We start from the raw sequence: 20,351 nt of genomic DNA, 5'->3' as shown, positions 1-20,351 counted from the left end.
AATGAACAACAGCATAATAAACAAGACCTTCCAACACAGGTATTCCTTCTAAGTACCAGGAGCTGGAAAAAAGAAACAAAAAAATTCTGCCTTTTATGTCAATAATTTTAGAGAATAAAATAATAATAATACCTGCTTATTAAATAAACACCTCAATATATAGTAAGGGTTTTATGTACTGTGGTAAAGAAAGCTCAGCACCAAAGAATTGACGCTTTTGAACTGTGGTGTTGGAGAAGACTCTTGAGAGTCCCTTGGACTGCAAGGAGATCCAACCAGTCCATCCTAAAGGAGATCAGTCCTGAGTGTTCATTGCAAGGACTGATGTTAAAGCTGAAACTCCAATACTTAGGCCACCTGCTGCGAAGAGCTGACTCACTGGAAAAGACCCTGATGCTAGGAAAGACTGAAGGCAGGAGGAGAAGGGGACGACAGAGGATGAGGTGGTTGGATGGCATCACCAACTTGACAGACATGAGTTTGAGTAAGCTCCAGGAGGTGGTGATGGACAGGGAAGTCTGGCGTGCTGCAGTCCACGGGGCTGCCAAGAGTCAGACATGACTGAACTGAACTGACTGAACTGATGACCAAACATGAACAACCAAAGCCTTCCTCTATGGGTTGCAGTTGATTAACTTAGCTACTTCAGTCAACTATCAAAGTAGTAACATCAGAACATTTCCCAGAATTGAGAAATACAAGGGGCCACTAAGTGCCAAGTACAGTCGATTAAAACAAAACAAAAACCCACACCAGGGCTTGACTCATCATCATAAAATTATAGAACATCAGAATAAAGAGAAAATCTTAATTGTTTTCAGAGGGAAAAAATAGGTCATGTATAAACAATTATGAATCATGGGCCTCAATGTTTTCCAACAGAAACTTTGAAAGCTTGAAGACAATGCAGTAAGGCACTGAAAATTCAAAGAGAAATGATTTCTAACCAAGAATTCTAAACTGAGCCAAACTTTCAATCAACCATAAGGGTGGGTTAAAAGTACTTTGGAATATCCGTATTCTCAATATGCTTTTCCTCCCTCCTATGTACCCTTTCTCAGGATATGGGATAATTTGCCCCATCAAAAAGACAGCATGAACCAAGTAACAGAAAGATGGAGGATCCAGGAAACCGGATGATCCAACCCAGTGAAGTGGCCAAGGGAAACCCCGGGACAACATTCGTGCTGCATGTATCTGGACTGCCGGTCCTGGCTGGCAGAGAGAGGGCTCCAAGACAGCAAGCCGCTAGGGAAACTGCAATGTCAGATTATTCGAGGCATTTGGCTTTGTGGAAAATAACCCTGGGAGGAGCCTAAATCTTTACACAAATGTCATCTTCTCAATGAGACTTACCCTTTATCACCCTATTTAGCATTGCCGCCCAGACTTGTATTTATATTCCCAATTCCCCTCTGGTGTTGTGCTTTCCCCCTTGGCACCTACCACACTATGTATTTTACTTATTACGTTTGTTGTCTATCTCGCAAGTGGCATGTAAATATCACAAAAGAAGGAATTTTTGCCTAGTATGTTCACTGATGTATCCCAAGCACCAAGAATAATAGCTGATACACGGCAGGCACTCAGTAAATATTTGTTAAGGGATCAGTAACAGGTACACAGATCACTAAATAAACAAAAAGTTAAGCAATTTTTAACTCTATAAAAAAGTAAATTATGAACAAGTATTTTTGTCATATAAAAATAGAAAACATTACATGATCTGGCAGAAAATAAACAATTTAGAGTTATAATAATGTAGATACCAAGTATTAATTTAATGACTATTATAAATATACTGATAAGCATGGAGGGAGAAGAATGGGAGAGGAAGTAAAATACCTCAGCTGCTATAAGAGAAAGTCAGTAGGGTCTAGAAACAGCAGTACAAAGATATGAAGTATTTCTATACTTTATGAAAAGTAAAGTATAGAAATACTTCTATTCATGAAAAATGAATAGCTAGAAAAGTTACAAGAGGTTGCTTCTAGGAAAGACAAGGATCAAAAGATCAAAGGACTGTTAGTTTGCTTTTGGTTAAGCATTTCAAATGTTCTCATTTGGGAATCTGACTAAACCAAGCCACTAGCTCCTTCAATAAGGATAAAATTAAATTTTAAATTGTTTCCTTTGTGGTATTCTGAAAAATATCATTGAGGTTATCACAGCAAATGCTCTATCAGCCAACATAAGAATGTCCAAAGGTGGACACATTCTTACTAGCTGGTACTACCAAAAGCACCTAACTAGTATAACCCCAAAATAAAGTCATGTTCTCTCTACATGCTATAAAAGTCATACCTGAAAGGTTCCTGTGTTTACACCCTGGCTCTAAACTTATTCACTGTGAGTCCTTCAACAATGCCATTCTCCTCCCAGGCCTCTAGATATATATCACATATCTATAAAATGAAAACTAAATAATCTTTGACATTTCAAAACAGGCATGCAAACAGGATAAAGAAAAATTAAACTATATGATGTTGAGTGGATTCTACTAATTCTAATCAATTGCTTCTTCTCCTCAAAATTCTTCCATGTATAACATAATCTGACACATTTACCAAGATATGAAAACCACCAGGGTAAAAGACAGGCAGGAGTGGAGAAAGGCACCATGTTGGCAAGACTACTGGGGCTGGAAAGAGGGATCAATACAAGGAAGTCTAAAAATAGAATGTAAGCAACTGATAAGTGAGCAATTAAGTAGAATGAGTGCCAAAGGTATGAGACACATACGATGGAAACCAAAAATAAATGATTCATTTTGAGGATAGATGGCAAGGAGTTGGAGAGAGGAAAAAGAAAATAATGTTCAGAACAGGCCTTGAAAGCAAAATTCAGTTTTAACTGCAAATCGAGAGAAAGGGTATTTCAGGCTTTTAAAAAAAACAAAACAGAAATTTAAAAAATGAATTTCTTTCTTTTTGGGGGGAGGGGGGTGTTGTCTGGAGAAAGATAACAAAGAGAGGGTATATAAAGATCTGTAGAAGTGATACTGAAAAGTCAATTTGAGAGCAGATAGTAGAAGACTTGGAATGCTAAAACAAAGAGTTGGAACTTTATCCTATGGGCCGTGGGATGCCATTGGAAATTCTGGGAAGTGAGAGACATGATCTGACATGTGCTTTCCCCAGCAGCAATGTGAAAGATGGGCAGGAGAAAAGACAAGCTGACTGGGGGCAGGGAGACCAAGCAGTGGCCACTGCAAAGATCCAGGGGAGAGAGACTGAGGCCTGCGCCCAAGTGGGAGTGAAAATGAAAAAGCAGTGGGGATTCTCACCCATTGCTGGAGGCTTTTTGTTTTATTTGTGGTTTTAATACTGTCAATTCACAGCATTCAAAATAAGAATATACAATGAAAAAAGTCTTCCTCTCACCTCTTCCCATTCACTCAATTCCTCACTCCAGAGGCAATCAATTTCTCACACATGCTTCCAGAGATTTTTTTGTGCATAAGTCAATTTTACATATAGGAGATATATACATAGACACCAATATTCATGCATGCACGCTAAGTTGCTTCAGTTGGTCCAACTCTTCGCAACCCTATGGACTGTAGCCCATCAGGCTTCTCTGCCCATGGCGATTCTCCAGGCAAGAATACTGGAGTGGGTTGTCACGCCCTTCTCTAGGAGATCTTCCCAAACCACGGAATGAACCCACATTTTTTATGTCTCTTATATCTCCACCAGCACCACCTAAGAAGCCCTATATATGCCAATATATACATACAAATATGTATGATTATTCTTATCCTTGTCTTTTTAACACAAGTGATAACATACTATTCACACGGTTCTATCCATCTTGCTTTTTCACATTCAGTCCTTTAAAAAGGTGATTCAGCTATACAGCAAATACCAACACAATACTGTAAAGTAATTATCCTCCAATTAAAAAAATTTAAAAAGTAATTTAGCAATATATAAATATACATATATATATATATAAATATAACTATCAGTCAGTTCAGTTGCTCAGTCGTGTCTGACTCTGCAACCCTATGGACTGTAGCACACCAGGATTCCCTGTCCATCACCAACTCCAGGAGCTTACTCAAACTCATGTCCATCAAATTGGTGATGCCATCCAACCATCTCATCCTCTGTCATTCCCTTCTCCTCCTGCCTTCAATCTTTCCCAGGATCAGGGTCTTTTCCAATGAGTCAGTTCTTCTCATCAGGTGGCCAAAGCATTGAGAGTTTCAGCTTTAGCATCAGTCCTTCCAATGAACATTCAGGACTGATTTCCTTTAGGATTTACTGGCTGGATCTCCTTGTAGTCCAAGGGACTCTCAAGAGTCTTCTCCATCAACACAGTTCAAAAGCATCAATTTGCGACCCCATGGATTATACACTCTATGGAATTCTCCAGGCCAGAATACTGGAGTGGGTAGCCTTTCCCTTCTCCAGGGGATCTTCCCAACCCAGGGACTGAACCCAGGTCACCTGCATTGCAGGCAGATTCTTTACCATCTGAGCCACAAGGGAAGCCCATAAAGAACCATAAAAATGCTCATATTCATTAACAAAGACTCCTGGGCCAATTTCTATGAGAAATTTTAAATAATTAAGAACTAAAACAAGTAAATATAAGAGATGGGTTATGGTGATATTTGTTCTCTCACTTCCCAATTGAGTTGCTTTCTTTAATTAGCAGATATTAATTTTCAAAAGGAACAATATGAAAACATTTCAGTTAGTATTGACAAAATAAAGCAAGTAAGTGTCCATTTGATATTTTTGAACTATGGTATTAGAGAAGACTCTTGAGAGTCCCTTGGACTGCAAGGAGATCCAACCAGTCCATCCTCAAGGAAATCAGTCCTGGGTGTTCACTGGAAGGACTGATGCTGAAGCTGAAACTCCAATACTTTGGCCACGTGATGTGAAGAGCTGACTCATTTGAAAAGACCCTGAAGCTGGGAAAGATTGGAGGCAGGAGGAAAAGGGGATGACAGGATGAGATGGTTGGATGGCATCATTGACTCAATGGACATGAGTTTGAGTAAACTCCAGGAGATGGTGATGGACAGGGAGGCTTAGCATGCTACAGTCCATGGGGTCACAAAGAGTCAGATACAACTGACTGACTGAACTGAACTGACTGAAGTGAAGTGTCCATTTCTTTTTGTCACAAAGTTGTCTGATATCTAATACCTGAATCTTATTCCCAACTATCACCACTATATACACAGATTACATACACACAGAAATACCAACATTCTTAACTTTAAAACTATCAGGAAATGGAGCAGCCTTAGCACAAACCACCAAGGACACAGTAGCCAGCAAGGAAATCAATTGCTTTTGTTGACATGTACTTGGAACAGGCTTTGCCAATAACTGGGGTTATAAATGATGCCAGAGAATCACTTACCCTGAGGTATTTTGCTAGAGTTTTTCCCAACTCTCCTAGTCTATTTTAACTGAAAGATAAAGTGCATAGCTCAGAGGAAAAAAAACACAAGTCTTCTCAGCAACAAGGAGTCAGTACTTGACTTCTGCAGGAGACAGTTAACTAATTAACTCATTAAATTAGAGACAATTACTTGGCAATGTCACTGAGCCTGCTGCCTGAACAGACAAAACAGAAGAGGGAATTTAGATCTGAAACTAGAATCTACCCACAGTCAGCCAAAAGGCTAGAACATTTCCTTAACAAAGAAAAGCAGGTACCTCAAAAATGGGTGATACATTTAAACTAAAAATATTTTTTTAAATAAGAATGACCTATTTATTTTAAATAACTTCATTACTTTTAATGCTGATTTTAACTGACTGGATAATATTAACGCTTACTGCTGCTGCTGCTGCTGCTGCTGCTAAGTCGCTTCAGTCGTGTCCAAAGCTTAAACAAACAAAAAAAGGAAACATGGCCTAGAGTAACACAGCTAGAAACAAGAAAAGGTTAAGTGGGCTTACTAAGACTTTTTCTGCTAACCAAAATGACTTGCATGTTTACACAAAAAATGAAAAAAAGCAATTTAAGACAAACTTTTGGATCTCCTAGGCTTACACTTATGCTAAAAAATTAATATATTAATTTAGTTGCACAATATTGTTTCTATTTTGTTCCTATCATTTCAAAGACTGAACTAAAATGACTTGAAATGAAATTAGCCGAATATTATATCCATATTCCAAATAACTTTAGAGTTAATCATTTGCCATTTCAAAGATGTTTCTTAAGCAGTCATAAATCCTTCTTGGGCAAGAAGTCAAGGACTCATAAAAGACATAGACAAGAAGTAGCTGACAGTATCAGGAAAAAAATAGGTGGTCTATTTTCTCAATTAAACTTTTTAAAACCTAACTGAAGTGTTTCAATGTAAAAGTGCCCATAGTTTTGGCATTTCCAGAAATACTTTGAGTACAGTTCATGTGTTTGAAAAAGCCTTGACATTCTGAAGCATGAGAAAGAAAATGGATGTTAATGAAAGATTAGAATCTTTATATATTCAATCAAAATCATTGCTGATAAAAGACAGTATGGTTTCGTACACAGATTTATGTTATACTTTCACTGAACTACCTCGAGCTTCAAAAGAGACGATCATATTACCCAGAAATGTTCTATCAAACCAACAGATCAACACATCAAGACCTCACGTGACTGTAGTGAACTGGATACTAATAACTCCTTTGCAATTTTACCAAATATAACCTTAAGTAACCTTTAGAATGTATGCAACCAACATCACAGGTTAATTACAAAGCAGACTTTACAAAGAGTTTACACACTACATTTCCACTGAATAAGGGAAGAAAAAAAAAGGTTAACTTAAAATTCAAGAACATGAATGAGTAAATAGGCCCAAATAGTTTTAACAAGAACATGAATGAGTAAATAGGCCCAAATAGTTCTAATGATATAAATTAGCTGTTTAAATGGTGTAAGTTTAAAAACAGACGTTTTTGATTTTTATATTTCTAAAAGATTTTCTAGAAATTATAAAGGAAAGTTCTGATAGGCTGTGACTAGAAAGTTGGTTACTTTTTAAAAATTATACACTGTGTCAAGATCAAGGATTTTCTTTTTCAGTACGGCCACCAAAACCAAGGTAATATATCTAGAAGGACTTCTTATTAAGCCAAAAATCTGCTTAAATCTTTAAGGTTATTTTGCATTCATTTTAAAACATTTACCAAGTACCAACTTTGTGCTGGGCACTAGGCCTAGCACTAGGGATGCAGAACCAAGAAAACATAGTTCCTGCCCTCAAGTCACTCAGAGACCATGGCATGATGGACACTGAAATTAAGGTCAGAAAAGAGGTTCTAATCTCCTGCGTTGTTAAATAGTAGAGATTTCTGGAGCAAACACACACTTCTCAGAGTCTCTTTAATGAGAACTTACAGAAAGGTAGATCTTTTTTAAGGGAAAAAAGTGAGATCTTGAACATCAAAGTACTTGAAAATTGTAAAGCTAATGCAGATTGACATAGTTATTCTAAAATGCTTAGAAACACAAAAAAGCAGCAGATTCCAGTTTCCTCCTTGCATACTGAATTTTTCTGCTTCTGCTCAAACATGAATGAGTTACTAACTCTTCACCCTTATTCTAACCAACGTTTCCTTGGGGTTGGCTCCTACTATTCTTGGGTTTATCAGAAAATCAGTCCTGACTGGTCTAGGCAGCTTCATCTCTGCTTATCCAACATGTGGCTGTAACATGAGTCAAAACAAACTGTTCCTCCCTGACTTTGTTCCAATTGAGATAAACTGACATTTTCAGATTGCAACATCCTTGCAATTTCTAACTCTCAAAGGACAATGTCACAAAATTTGGTAACTACAAATATCACACAGAGCATTTCCTACACAGAAAAAAGAAATTACATGAGAAAAGGAAGAGAAAGACTTCTACCATGGCAAGAGCTGAGCACACGAAGCTAATCTTGTTGTCCTTCACTATTACTGCTCTTACTCCTAATGCAAGCCAAATTTAGTCCGGAATGCATGCCCTTTCACTACTCAAGCACTCGATGTAACAAGCAAAGACCACAACAGATCCAACAACACAAATTCGGTTACAATAGTGCAATGCGGAATTCAATAGCAGAAATAATATTTTAATGAGAAAAAGTGATTAATACATATAGCCTCATTGATTTTAGCAACACTATGAAGCCACATCAATTTTTTAAAAGATTTTAATGAGTGACACAAAATTTTTCTGGTATTTACTATAATCTACACATGCATTTGAGGAGCCTGGTGGGCTACAGTCCATGGGGTCGCAAAAAGTCGGACACGACTGAGCGACTTCACTTCCACTTTTCACTTTCACGCATTGGAGAAGGAAATGGCAACCCACTCCAGCGTTCTTGCCTGGAGAATCCCAGGGACGGTGGAGCCTGGTGGGCTGCCATCTATGGGGTCGCACAGAGTCGGATACAACTGATGTGACTTAGCAGCAGCAGCAGCAGCAGCAGCAGCACACATGCATTTTTTAGGAAAAGGCAGTTTTATACATCTAATTAGCATTTTCAGTTGCATATTTCACTTACACTGGAAACAAAATCTATTTAATATTCCAAAAAGAATTCTCCAGAAACCTGCCTTCCTCAGACTGTTTCATGAAATACTATCTTCTTTTTGTGTTAATATGTGTATTTTTACATCAAGGCCTACTGTCAGCTACCATGCAATGTCTAACACAGTGAGGAGGTGCAAGACTCCAGTTAATCACTGAAATTAACAGAAGTTACCATAATAAGCTAAGTCTTTTAAAACAATTTAACCCCTAAAAATGGCCAAAAACCTTGGAAATAACGACCCCAGAGAATTCAATAACTAGAACTAGAATGTTTCATAGCAGATTAAGTTGAATAATTTGCATTGTTCTTAAAAACACTTCAATTTCTTGGTCTAAGTAACCATGGGAACATTCAAGGGGCATATATATTTACAAGCCTGGACAAATCATGTGTTTGATAATCAAGGTGTAGCTCCTAGGTGTATCAAATGCTTTACTGTCGGTAAGCCTTGATTACATAGCAAGATTTTTGCCATAAGGAAAAAAGGCCTTTTATCCTGGCAGGGAGCAGTGACGACAGATTAGCAATGTAGGAACCTGGCTTGGATCCTGATTATAATAAAATAGCTTAAAAAAAAAAAAAAGAAACAAGCATGGAAACTGCAACTCTGAATTGAAATTCATTTGTTAAGGAAAAATTTTAGGTACAAGAAAGTATTGTGGTTGGTTTGGTTTGTTTTTCAGAGTCATCATCTTTTAGAGATAGACACTGAAGTATTTATGGATGCAGTGATAAGATGTCTGAGAACTGCTTCAAAATAATCCCCTGCAGCTGCAATATAAATGAAGCAAAATTAACCATGACAGTCGAAGATTAGTGATGGTAGATGGCAATTCATTATGCTATTTTCTTTAAATTCATATGTTTGAAATTTTTCATAATAAAAAAAGCTACCCCAAAAATGAAATGATTCTATATGTACTACCATACCTGCACTGCCATACAATGTTAAGTAAATAAGGCAAGTTGTATTAACACACATAAAGCAAGTCTCCTCCATTTACTATATTACCTTGAGCAGGTTGCTTAACCGTTCTAGGGCTCAGTTTTCTCATCTATAAAATGGGAATATTAATGGCACCTACCTTATAGAGCTGTCATGAGGATTACATACAGTGATTTGTATAAAAAGCTTAAAATAGTCCCTACAACCTAACAGTTAACAAACAATAGTACAGTTCTAGAAGCCATGGCTCTGGTTTCAATGAGCCATGTTTCAGAAATTTCAGCAGTGCTAAGAGAGAGAGAGCTGAACAGAACAGGGAGATGAGTTTTCACAAACCACAAACAAAGAATGAATTATAATCTCTCTTTCAGGTCTGCGTCTTGGTGTTCCTTGGTTGGACTACTATTCCTTCTCTGGTTAAGACAGAGCAACAGAAGGTTTAAATGAAAACTCTGCACATACTTCCACAGTCTCCCAGTTTTTAATCATGGCTCTACCCCTTCTCGGGATCTATACGCTTGAGAGAGAAATTATCTTTTGTGGAGATATTTCTGAATATGGGGATTTGTGAAGATCTTCAGATGTATATCTCAAGAATGTAATTAATAACTGATTACATGTACATAATCATAAATACGTATTAGCATCCTTAGTCACTTTCCAGGTCCAGCATAGTGACCTGGGGAACACAAGAGACTGAGATCCTTTTCAGGAAAGAAAAGTCCTCAGCTCAGAAGAATAGGAAAGCGACAAAGAACTAAGTTTTACCAGGTTGTCTGAGTGCCAGGCACTACTTACACATTATCTTATCTTTGTAATATTCCTATATGCTAGATGCAGTTATCCTTTCTTAGACAGATGAGAAGACAGACTCCCACAGAAATGTAAACACCTAAGGTCACTCAGCAAAAGGGATCAAAGGGGATTCAGATTCTGGTTAGATTACAAAGCCCATGTAGGGTTCTGGCTACATTCTGTTGCCTCCTGGATGAAAAGGAGTCAACCAAGGCCCAGATCAAGATATCCTAAGAATGCTATGGACAGGAGGAAATTAAATCAGAACAATCACAGTCTACTCAAGGTAGAGTAGAAAATCCATGAGAAAGCACGGAAATATATGCGAAAGCTTACATTTCAATATGATCTATCTTTAAGTACAATCGATTTAACATATAAACTGAATCATTCAACTTTCAAGGTGAAAGACCTCCGACAGGTTCCACAATATTTTTTTAGAAAAGAATCCAAACTCTTCTTCATGGCCTATAAACAAGGTCCTGCTTGGTGTGGTTCCTTCAGCCTCATCTCTTACTGGCCATTCACCCCCGCACTCACTGAGGCTTCAGGAGCACTGGCCTCATTTTTGTTTGTTGCACATACCAAATCCTATCCACATCCAGGCCTTTGCACATGTGGAATTCTCTCTACTTACCTTTCAGTTCTCAGCCCTGATATCACTTCCTTAGGGGCCTGGCCACCATCTTGAAAAACGATCACCTTTTCCATCATTCTACTTACTGGAATTGTCACAATCCTGTGGTTAATATTTGTTTTTTAACGTGTGGTCTTTGTTATTGTCTGTGTCACCCCTACCCAGAATGTGAGGTCATACCCATACCTTCATTAAACAGCTCTGTCGTGCCTACAAACCTCGCACAGTGCCTAGCCTATTAGGCAATTAAAAATGTATTGACTGGTAGTAGGACAATACTGGAATGGGTTGCCATTTCCTTCTCCAGGTAGTAGGACATAGATAGCATTTAGTAACTCTAGTGTTTTAATCTTAATTATTCTTTCATCTGTCTAGTTGATTCAAGGATAAAGTCTTCACTGTATTGCTCAGTTCAGTTCAGTCGCTCAGTCATGTCCGACTCTTTGCAACCCCATGAGTCGCAGCACGCCAGGCCACTATGTTGCTAGCATGCCCTTAATGCCTAATACTTTTTAAAAAATAAGAACTCTATATAGTTTATGGCAAATACTTTATAAACCAAAGATAAAGGCTATTATCTGCAATTCCTATAGCCTGAAAAACTGGTGAAAACCTTTAATCAAGATGGCTAAGAAAACTATAGATCACTTTCTGTGTGTCTCTTACTGGTTTCTTCAACTCAATTCATGCTGGGAAGTCTCTTTGAACTTCATGTTCTGATGGCTCAGACGATAAAGTGTCTGCATACAATGCGGGAGACCTGGATTCAATCCCTGGGTTGGGAAGATTTCCTGGAGAAGGAAATGGCAACCCACTCCCGTATTCTTGCCTGGAAAATCCCATGGACAGAGAAGCCTGGTAGGCTACAGTCCACGGGGTCGCAAAGAGTTGGACACGACTGAGCAACTTCACTTCTGAATTACTACGGAGAAGGCAATGGCAACCCACTCCAGTATTCTTGCCTGGAAAAGCCCATGGGTGGAGGAGCCTGGTAGGCTGCAGTCCATGGGGTCGCTAAGAGTCGGACACGACTGAGCAACTTCACTTTCACTTTTCACTTTCATGCACTGGAGAAGGAAATGGCAACCCACTCCAGCGTTTTTGCCTGGAGAATCCCAGAGATGGGGAAGCCTGGTGGGCTGCCATCTATGAGGTCGCACAGAGTCGGACACAACTGAAGCGACTTGGCAGCAGCAGCTGAATTACTAAGTTCTTACTTTTAAATTATGCACTTACTCAAAATTTAACACATATACATTGAGATTTTGTTTTTATTTTCCCTGAATTCTTACCTCAACCAAGTTAACATTATCTATCCTTCCATATACACACGTGTCTTTCCTTATTTATAAAGAAAAAAAAAACTGTTAGTCACTCAGTTGTGTCCTACCCTTTGTGACCCCATGAAGTACAGCATGACAGGTTCCTCTGTCCTTGGAATTCTCTAGGCAAGAATACTGAAGTGGGTAACCATTCTCTTCTCCAGGGGATCATCCTGATTGAACCTGGGTCTTCTGACTGCAGGCAGATTCTTTACCATCTGAGCCACCAGGCAAGTCCCAAGAATACTGGAGTGGGTAGCCATTCCCTTCTCCAGGAGATCTTCCTGATCCAGGGGTCAAACCTGTGTCTCCCACACTGCAGGCAGACTCATTTATAGTACATTTGAAATCCCTCTAAATCAGCTGGAGTAAGTCTAACTCATTCTTTTTAGTATCTGCTTAATTTTCCATGGTTGTCGTTTCATAATTTTTCTACCACTGCCCTTTGATAGCATTTATTTTGTGCCCCCAACTTTTTTTTTTTGTTTTTGAGGAACTGAGTGCTGCCACTAACCATCTTGTACATATACATTCTTATAAGTATTTTTATTTCTCTGGGATAAATATCCCCAAAATAGGATTGTTTCTTTAAATGGTTATCTTTTTATTTTAAACCATTGCCAATTGCTTTGCAAAGAGTCTTTGTTTCCACAAATGTACTATGAGAGCACCATTTTTCTCCACATTTGGCCTCAGTAGATGTTATCAGCTTTCAATGCCTGATTCTCTTATTATAACTATAATATTGTGATACACTTCCTACACTTTGGAAAACATAGCCCTAACTCATATTTCAACAAAATAGAAGAGTCTCCTGCTAAAAGCTAACTCCCTTTTCAGCTGCAGGTTATTGCCAAAAGTAAGTAAGTATATAATATGTCAAAAAAAATATTTATTGAATAAAGGACATTTCTTTCAATTAAAAATTTATGTTATCATAAAAACCCTAAAGAAGAATCACTGTTTTCTTTACATTAGCAGCAGCATCTTCTACTTATTTTCTAATGTAAAATAAACACAAAAAAATGGATTTTCATAATTTGATATGGGATACGATCTTCTAGTTACACTGGTGATAAGGAAAAAGGATAAAAATAGTATTTGATTTCTACATTGCCACACATTTTGGGTCTAGCATATATTATGCTACAGTCTCAACATGTATTGCCTTTATCATAGAATACATTGGTAAATGAGCAACAGAAAAATCTACCAATTTAAAAAGAAAAAAAAGAGATCTTCAAAAATCTTAAAACAGTTTTTTTGGTTTTAGGCAGCACTGTACGGCCTGCAGGATCTTAACTCCCCCAACCAGGGAATGAACACAGGGCCACAGAAGTGAAAGAGCCAAGTCCTAATAACACCAGGGAAGTCCCTTAAAACTGCTTTTTGATCAACCTACTTTGCCACAAAACACAGACCAAACCAGATTAACTCTTCATTTTTAAATTTGCCAGGTGTATAACAAACAGCCTATGACATCCCTGTTGTCCTTACCTCACCTTCCTCTTCACTGCCTCCAGTGTCTCCTTTTGCTACTCTATACCTCTGATGGAGCAGATTTGGGTCAATGATAGTGTATGGCTGAGAGAGGTAAAAGAAGACATAAATCCAGAATTGACAATTTCAAGGGTACTAACAGTAAAATATTAGCTTGACAGCTGGTTGTAAAATTACAGCAGTCTAATACATAAGAATTCATTTGCTGTGCTCCAATTTTATGTACTTGGGGGAGGGGGCAGGAAAAAGAATCCTAGTGAGTACTATTGTTCTCTTCTTTTAATTAATAGAAAACATGGCTTATCAAAATTTGAGAAATGATGAACATAAAAAAAACCCTATTTCTCTATACTCAGAATCAAAACGCTTACTTACTCATCAACTTGCATCTAAATAGACTTGCACATAAAATGGAGTGTCATTAAACAGGTATAATATCACTTTCAAACAGGAGTATTTTGCTGTTTACAAATGACTGTGAGCCACATCAGCTAGCTGTGAATTTAGACAGTCAATGCCACAGATCTAAATTTTCCAGAACTTTTCAGTTGCATTCTAAAATTCAAAATTATATCTTCTCTGTGGTCTTTAATTAGCTCAAACGACCCTGAATTCAAGACCCCTCAAATCCTACCAAAACAAAGTTATATTAATAACAGAAAAACCTAGATTTCACTCTCTGACTAGACCCTTTTCTGTGACACTCTAAACTCCCATGAGGCCATTCTCCTTCACTTCCACTCCTCCTCCTTCCATTTCAATTGATAATATCACTTATAAATCAGTCCTTTATTCCCTGTCTTGTTTATTTTATAATTAATCCTCCTAATCCAAGGTTTCATCTACCACCTATACAAAACTTGTATTTGACTTCAACTTACTGGGACACATTTATTTAGCAACCAAACTTTAACAATGCCCTCACCCAACTCCTAAAATAGATGCCTTATGAATTAACATTTATCATAAAAATGCTAGATTCACTACTCTTTCCTTTCCTTTCCTTTCATATTTAATACCACATGCAATTGATTTCATCCCTTCCAAAGTCCCTGGTATCGTCCTTCCATTCCATTTCCCCAGCCATCAGCCACTGCAGGTCATTATCTCCCACATGAATTATTTCAATGGCCTCTTAACAGATCTCTCTACCTACTTTCAACCTCTCCACACTTTATCCAACATACACAAAGAGCTGCCAGAATTTACCCACTTCAATTTGCCCACTGAGAAACCCAGAGTGCCTTCCTACTGTTTCAAATCCGAAGGCCTTGGCCAAATGTTCTAGATAGTCACAGTGGAAAGGTATTATATTTCATCACCTAACAAACCAGTTTTTTTTTTTTGCTTTAATTTCTTAACAAACACAATTGTGGTTAGACTTTTACATGCCTCTAGCTTTTAGCAGCAGCAGCAGCTTTCAAAACTCATTCCAGTTCAAGAACCCACAAGTGGTATCATGTAAGGGTTAAGAATATGGATTCTAGAGTTTGATTAGAATCCAGGGTCCACCATTTATGAGCTAAGTGACATTAACCAACTCATTCAACTTCATCTATTTAACAGGAGGGGTTTCCCAGGTGGCTCAGTGGTAAAGAATCTGTCTGGCAATGCAGGAGAATCAAGAGTTACAGGTATGATGGCAACCCACTCCAGTATTCCTGCCTAGAAAAATCTCATGGACAGAGGAGCTTGGTGGGCTACAGTCAATGGGGTCATAGAGTCAGACACAACTTAGCGACTGAGCATGATTTAACAGGGACAATAATGCTATCTCCTAAGGTTGTTAAAGAATCCGCCTGCAATGCTGGAGACCCAGGTTCAACCCCTGGATTAGGAAAATCCCTTGGAGAAGGAAATGGCAACCCACTGCAGTATTCTTGCCTGGAGAATCCAATGGACAAAGGAGCCTGGTGGGCTACAGTCCATGGGGTCACAAAGAGTCAGACATGACTGAGTGACTACGCATGCAGAAAAGTTGTTATGAAAATTAATAAGATATCCTTACCTGAAATATTGTAAATTAACTATACGTCAGTTTAAAAAGAAAAAAAATTAATATAATACCCCAAAAGACTAGGCCAATGTTCAGCATACTTCAGAATGATCAGTAAATAATAGCCATTGTCATTATTATTACATGACCACAAGAATCTAGACAAATCAATTTGACTATCATACCAGAGGTCACATATTTCCCTTCATTGTTCTTGACTCCCTCAACCACAAGTTGTGGTATATGGGACAGGTCTCAAAGAGGGACTAGTCATGTTTACCTGTCCATTCAAGTCTTGGCTCAATTCTCCCCTTTAATTATTCAACATGTTACTGTCTACTAAACTAAAGACAAGTACATACATGACACACAGTAAATAATTGCCAGTGACTATTTCGATAAATATGTTAAGTTGCTAAAGAAATGCATAGTATGTATTTTTGCCTGCTATTGTTTCTAAAATATTAAAAAACCATATGCATCTAAAACAAAACTGTTTCTAAATAATGCCCTATAGCTTCAAGTAACTATAGTTTGAAGTATTTAAGATATAAATTTGAAATCTATGTTACTTGCTAATAGCCCTCAAACTGATTCAACTAACTATATTCTATATCAAGCTGTTTCAGTTACCAGAAGGTAGTATCTATGTTCTGACCCTTATCAATAACTCTTGGGTCAATGCTTTACCATTACTGCTAAACATGTAGTTAACGAATTCCACAAATTTTCAGTATAAAAAGTAAGGGTATCATCAAAATAACGTGTAAAAAGATAAAATTTGAAAGTTTTCAAAAAGCTAGGCATCGTCCCAGCCCTCTCCTCTCCAAAATCAAATCCATACAGAATCACAGATTTTTTTTTCCACAAGATTTTTAAAGCTGAAAGGACTTCAATTCCCATTTCCTTATAGCCCATTGAGAACTACATGAGAAGAGGAAAGCCAGATAATTAGCTCACAGGTAAAACCACAGGATAGGGGCAGGACTGGCAATTGAACCCAGTGTTGCCAACACCTGGTCAGTATTCTGTTTATTAGTTCATGAAGCATTTCCACTCATTTTTCCTATGCCTACTTCATTTAGAAAACAAAATTAACTATATCACATGAATTCCTCATGAAACAATTGAGCACATGGTGTAGTTAACACTGACATATTTTTGGTTATTTTCAACAACACTTGTGAGAAATCAAGGTTTCAAACCACAAACAGAACATTTCTATTACAATTACTTTTGTTCTGGAAATGATGCTTCCCTTTACCAGAGTTTATAAAATTTAAGATTCTCATTTTCACTAATTGGTCATCTATGCAGCCTCCTCCCCAACAATAGCTTAAGCAATCTACATTTCTCAGATAAAAATGTCATCTGCACCAGGCTGATTCGCATGTTAGAATCTGTTCCTAATATAGAATCAAAGACTTTTGGAGTTGGAAGGAGCCTTGGAAGATCACCTCTCATTTTACAACACCCAGCAGGGACCTGCCCAAGGTCAAAGTTTCTATACAAGAACGGGTCCAGAATAGACCCGTTCTCAAAAATTCTCAAAAGAATTCAGAAAAATACAGTATTTGGTAGGTCACCTAAGCTTGTCTCCCTTTATATATACTTAGACACAATTTCCTGCATGCAGAACTTCTGAAATTAAGAAATAAAGCAAAACAAAAAACTAAGCCAATTTTTTAAAAGTCTACAGACAAGTCACTGATCATAAAAATTTAGCAGAACTGAAGGTGGATTCTTGCAAGAATCACAGATAGTAACATTTTGTAACACAACCCCCAAAGCCCATGGATATAATAAAAATAAATGGAGGCAGAAAAGACACACACAAATTAAGAATAACTATATTATTCTTATCTCTGTAACAAATTGCAGAGAGTAGCTTAGAAGCAGGAAAACTTTATAAACATAATTTTCAAAGAACAAAGAATTTTAATCATACCTATCAATTGCACAAGTGTGTCAATATGTTTTGAAATTTTATTTTGGTCACAATGCTTAAGGGAAGGTGCAATTTTTCTCCTTAGTGATTTTTTTTTAATGTCTTAAGTCATTTAAAAGAAAACAATAATTTGAGGGAAATCTTTTTATCAAATCTTAATAAAATTAGACTTATAATCTATATTATTTATTCTCATGTTCTGAAGGAAACATGAAAATACTGATAAAACATTCCTGAAAGCTAAGGCCTAAAAAGTACTAGACTTACACCTTCCCCCCACCCCAGCTCTACCAAGAAGCAGCACAGTACAGAAGCCATTACCTGTAGGAATATGTTTCTTAACTCCTGAGGATCACCTCGCTTGGTTGTCTGTAAGGAAAAAAAAAAAAAAGCCAGTTAATGCTTCACTAGAGATCACATAATCTCTGCAGATTAGAGTTCACAGATGCTAACAATCAATGCTCTTATCTTTTACAAGTGCATTTAGTTGAAAACAAATTAAAAGCACTAATACTGATAACAACTGTCAAATTGGAGTTGTGCGATCACACGGTGGAAAGACAGGTGTGAAGAGCCTAAGAAACAGCAAATCTATCAGATAGATTTCCCCTGGGCTGGAAAGGAAAGGCCATGAGGATCAAGCCCTTACTTTACTCCACATCCACCCGCGACACAGTGAGCATCCACCCACCTTCAAACCAAGAGTCCAGCAAGAGTAGAAACAACAGCAAAGTTGGAACACCCAAATTAATCGCATGGCCTACTGGCCTTTCTTCCCGTGGAAAGCAATGCAGAATATAATTATCTCCACGCCTCTTTCCTTCTCCACCCAACCTAAAATAGTGAAAGCAGCTACAACGTTTCTAAATACTTTAGACATCCTGTCACCTGCAGCTCAAATGCCAACCGCTGCCCCTGGCTCCAGAGGCCCCCAAATACTCAATTACTCATCCCCTCCCCCACCACAATACACGGATGCCTTGGGTATCCCCGGCTTTCCATGCCACTTCCTCCCACTCCCTTTCTGATGCCCTCCAACTGCTGGCTCACAATCCCATGTACCTAGGGCAGGATACTCCTCCTCCTTCACCGACCAGTGGTCCTTACAAGCCCCTCCAACTCACAATCCCTCCTCCTTCCCCTCCCCCCGCCGGGCATCCTCTCCCTCCGGTCCAAGCCCCGCACAGTTCTCCCTGGAGCCCCAGGACACGCCATCTAACAATCAGGCCAAAGAGTCAATGGGAAGAGGTGAGGGGCTGCAGGCAGGGTCCCTGGAATGTCTCTTATGAAATAAAGGCAGCAGCAGAGAGTTAGAGTCACCTTGACCGCCATGCTGTGCTCGGAAGCCGGGGACGAGCGAGTGAGCGAGCAGGGCCGAGCTGTCAGGGCGCGCGCGCGCCGCCTCCCCGGCCGCGCCCGCCCTCCCGCTCGCCGGCGCCGCGCGCGTCCCTATGCAAATGAGCCCGGGGCGGGCGGGGCGGTTTGAAGGGCAGCGTCCCGGCCAGAAGCGGCTGGTCCGCGGCGCGGAGGAAGGGGACCGGCCTCCCACGGGGACGACCTCGGTGCCAAGCCATGGGATTCCGACGCGCCGCGTGGTTGCCAGCAGCTGAGTAGCTGCCAGGAAAGCCCCAGGTCTCTTAAGGCCTCTTGGAGGGTGTGGCTTTGGGCGCCGACTTCAGCCAAAGTCGTTTTCCCTTGAGACTTACAGGAACACTTGAGGCCTAGATTGAGCAGGATTTCGAAGGATCAAAGAACGTGTCTCAGTAATAACAACAATAATAATTGAATTGTTGACGAGAGGGAAATACTGACAATAAAACAGACTAGGACTCATTCATTCTGGGGCAAACCTAGTAAACGTAACTTGAGAAATATGCCCTTAAATTGGCATGGGATGAATACACTTAATAGAGTGCCTCCTGAACTGTTACAAAGCTTTATTAGTAGACTCCACCTTCCTAATCACCCAGATCCCTTTCTGGTTGAGGTGGGACACAAATGTTTAGGGGAAAAAAATCCATCTGCCAGGGCTGGCACTGAATCCTGGCCCAACTTCCCTCTACAAAAACATTTCCAGCCCCATCCAAAAATAAGTAGCTCTAATTTGACCCAAAATAATGTCTCAAACTGAGTCTTGCCATTACCACTATATTGAGCTGAATATTGAGTCACTCAACAATTGTTTGCTGGGCATCTGTTATATGCCAGATACAGTCCTGCTTATAAAGAATACAAAGATTAATAACATACAGTCCCTACTTCTAGTTTACAGGTGGGCAGTGCATCCTGCAATCCCAGCTCTGTGTATTTTGTTTGTTTGTATCTTTAAAGGAAGCATAAAAGTGAAGTGTTAGTCTCTCAGTCTTGTCCAGCTCTTTGCAACATCATGGACTGTGGCCCACCAGGCTCTTCTGTTCATAGAGTTCTCCAGACAAGAATATGGGAGTAGGTAGTCATTCTGGTTTGTTAGGGAATCTTCCAACCCAGGGATGGAACCCGGGTCTACTGCACTGCAGTCAGATTCTTTACCATCTGAGCCACCAGAGAAGTCTAAAGAAAGCATACTCCCTATTAAAAAAAAAAAAAAAAAAAGTCTAACACTCCAAGCTTTATCTTATCTCATTTAGTGCAATAATCCCTCCTCCACCCTCTTTCATGT

At 38.9% G+C, this 20,351-nt stretch overlaps 1 protein-coding gene across 2 annotated transcripts in view; it reads right to left on the bottom strand.

Moving 5' to 3' along the window:
- The window catches only part of SLC25A12 (solute carrier family 25 member 12), a 99,089-nt gene extending 80,035 nt beyond the window's left edge, over positions 1-19,054 (bottom strand). Inside the window, exons 1-2 of one of the 2 annotated variants that reach the window (XM_012133795.4) lie at positions 18,384-19,054; positions 18,014-18,061 (exon numbers count right to left, since the gene is read on the bottom strand). In XM_012133795.4, the coding sequence (XP_011989185.1) occupies positions 18,014-18,061; positions 18,384-18,449 (114 nt within the window). In that variant the 5' untranslated portion in view covers positions 18,450-19,054. The remainder of the gene's footprint in view (positions 1-18,013; positions 18,062-18,383) is intronic. The other variant, XM_004004597.5, reaches the window with a different exon arrangement.
- Positions 19,055-20,351: the final 1,297 nt, after the last annotated feature.

The sequence above is a fragment of the Ovis aries genome, chromosome 2 (genome assembly GCF_016772045.2).
Source record: "Ovis aries strain OAR_USU_Benz2616 breed Rambouillet chromosome 2, ARS-UI_Ramb_v3.0, whole genome shotgun sequence".
Classification (NCBI taxonomy): Eukaryota; Metazoa; Chordata; class Mammalia; order Artiodactyla; family Bovidae; genus Ovis; species Ovis aries.
This window is presented reverse-complemented; position numbering and strand designations above follow the sequence as displayed.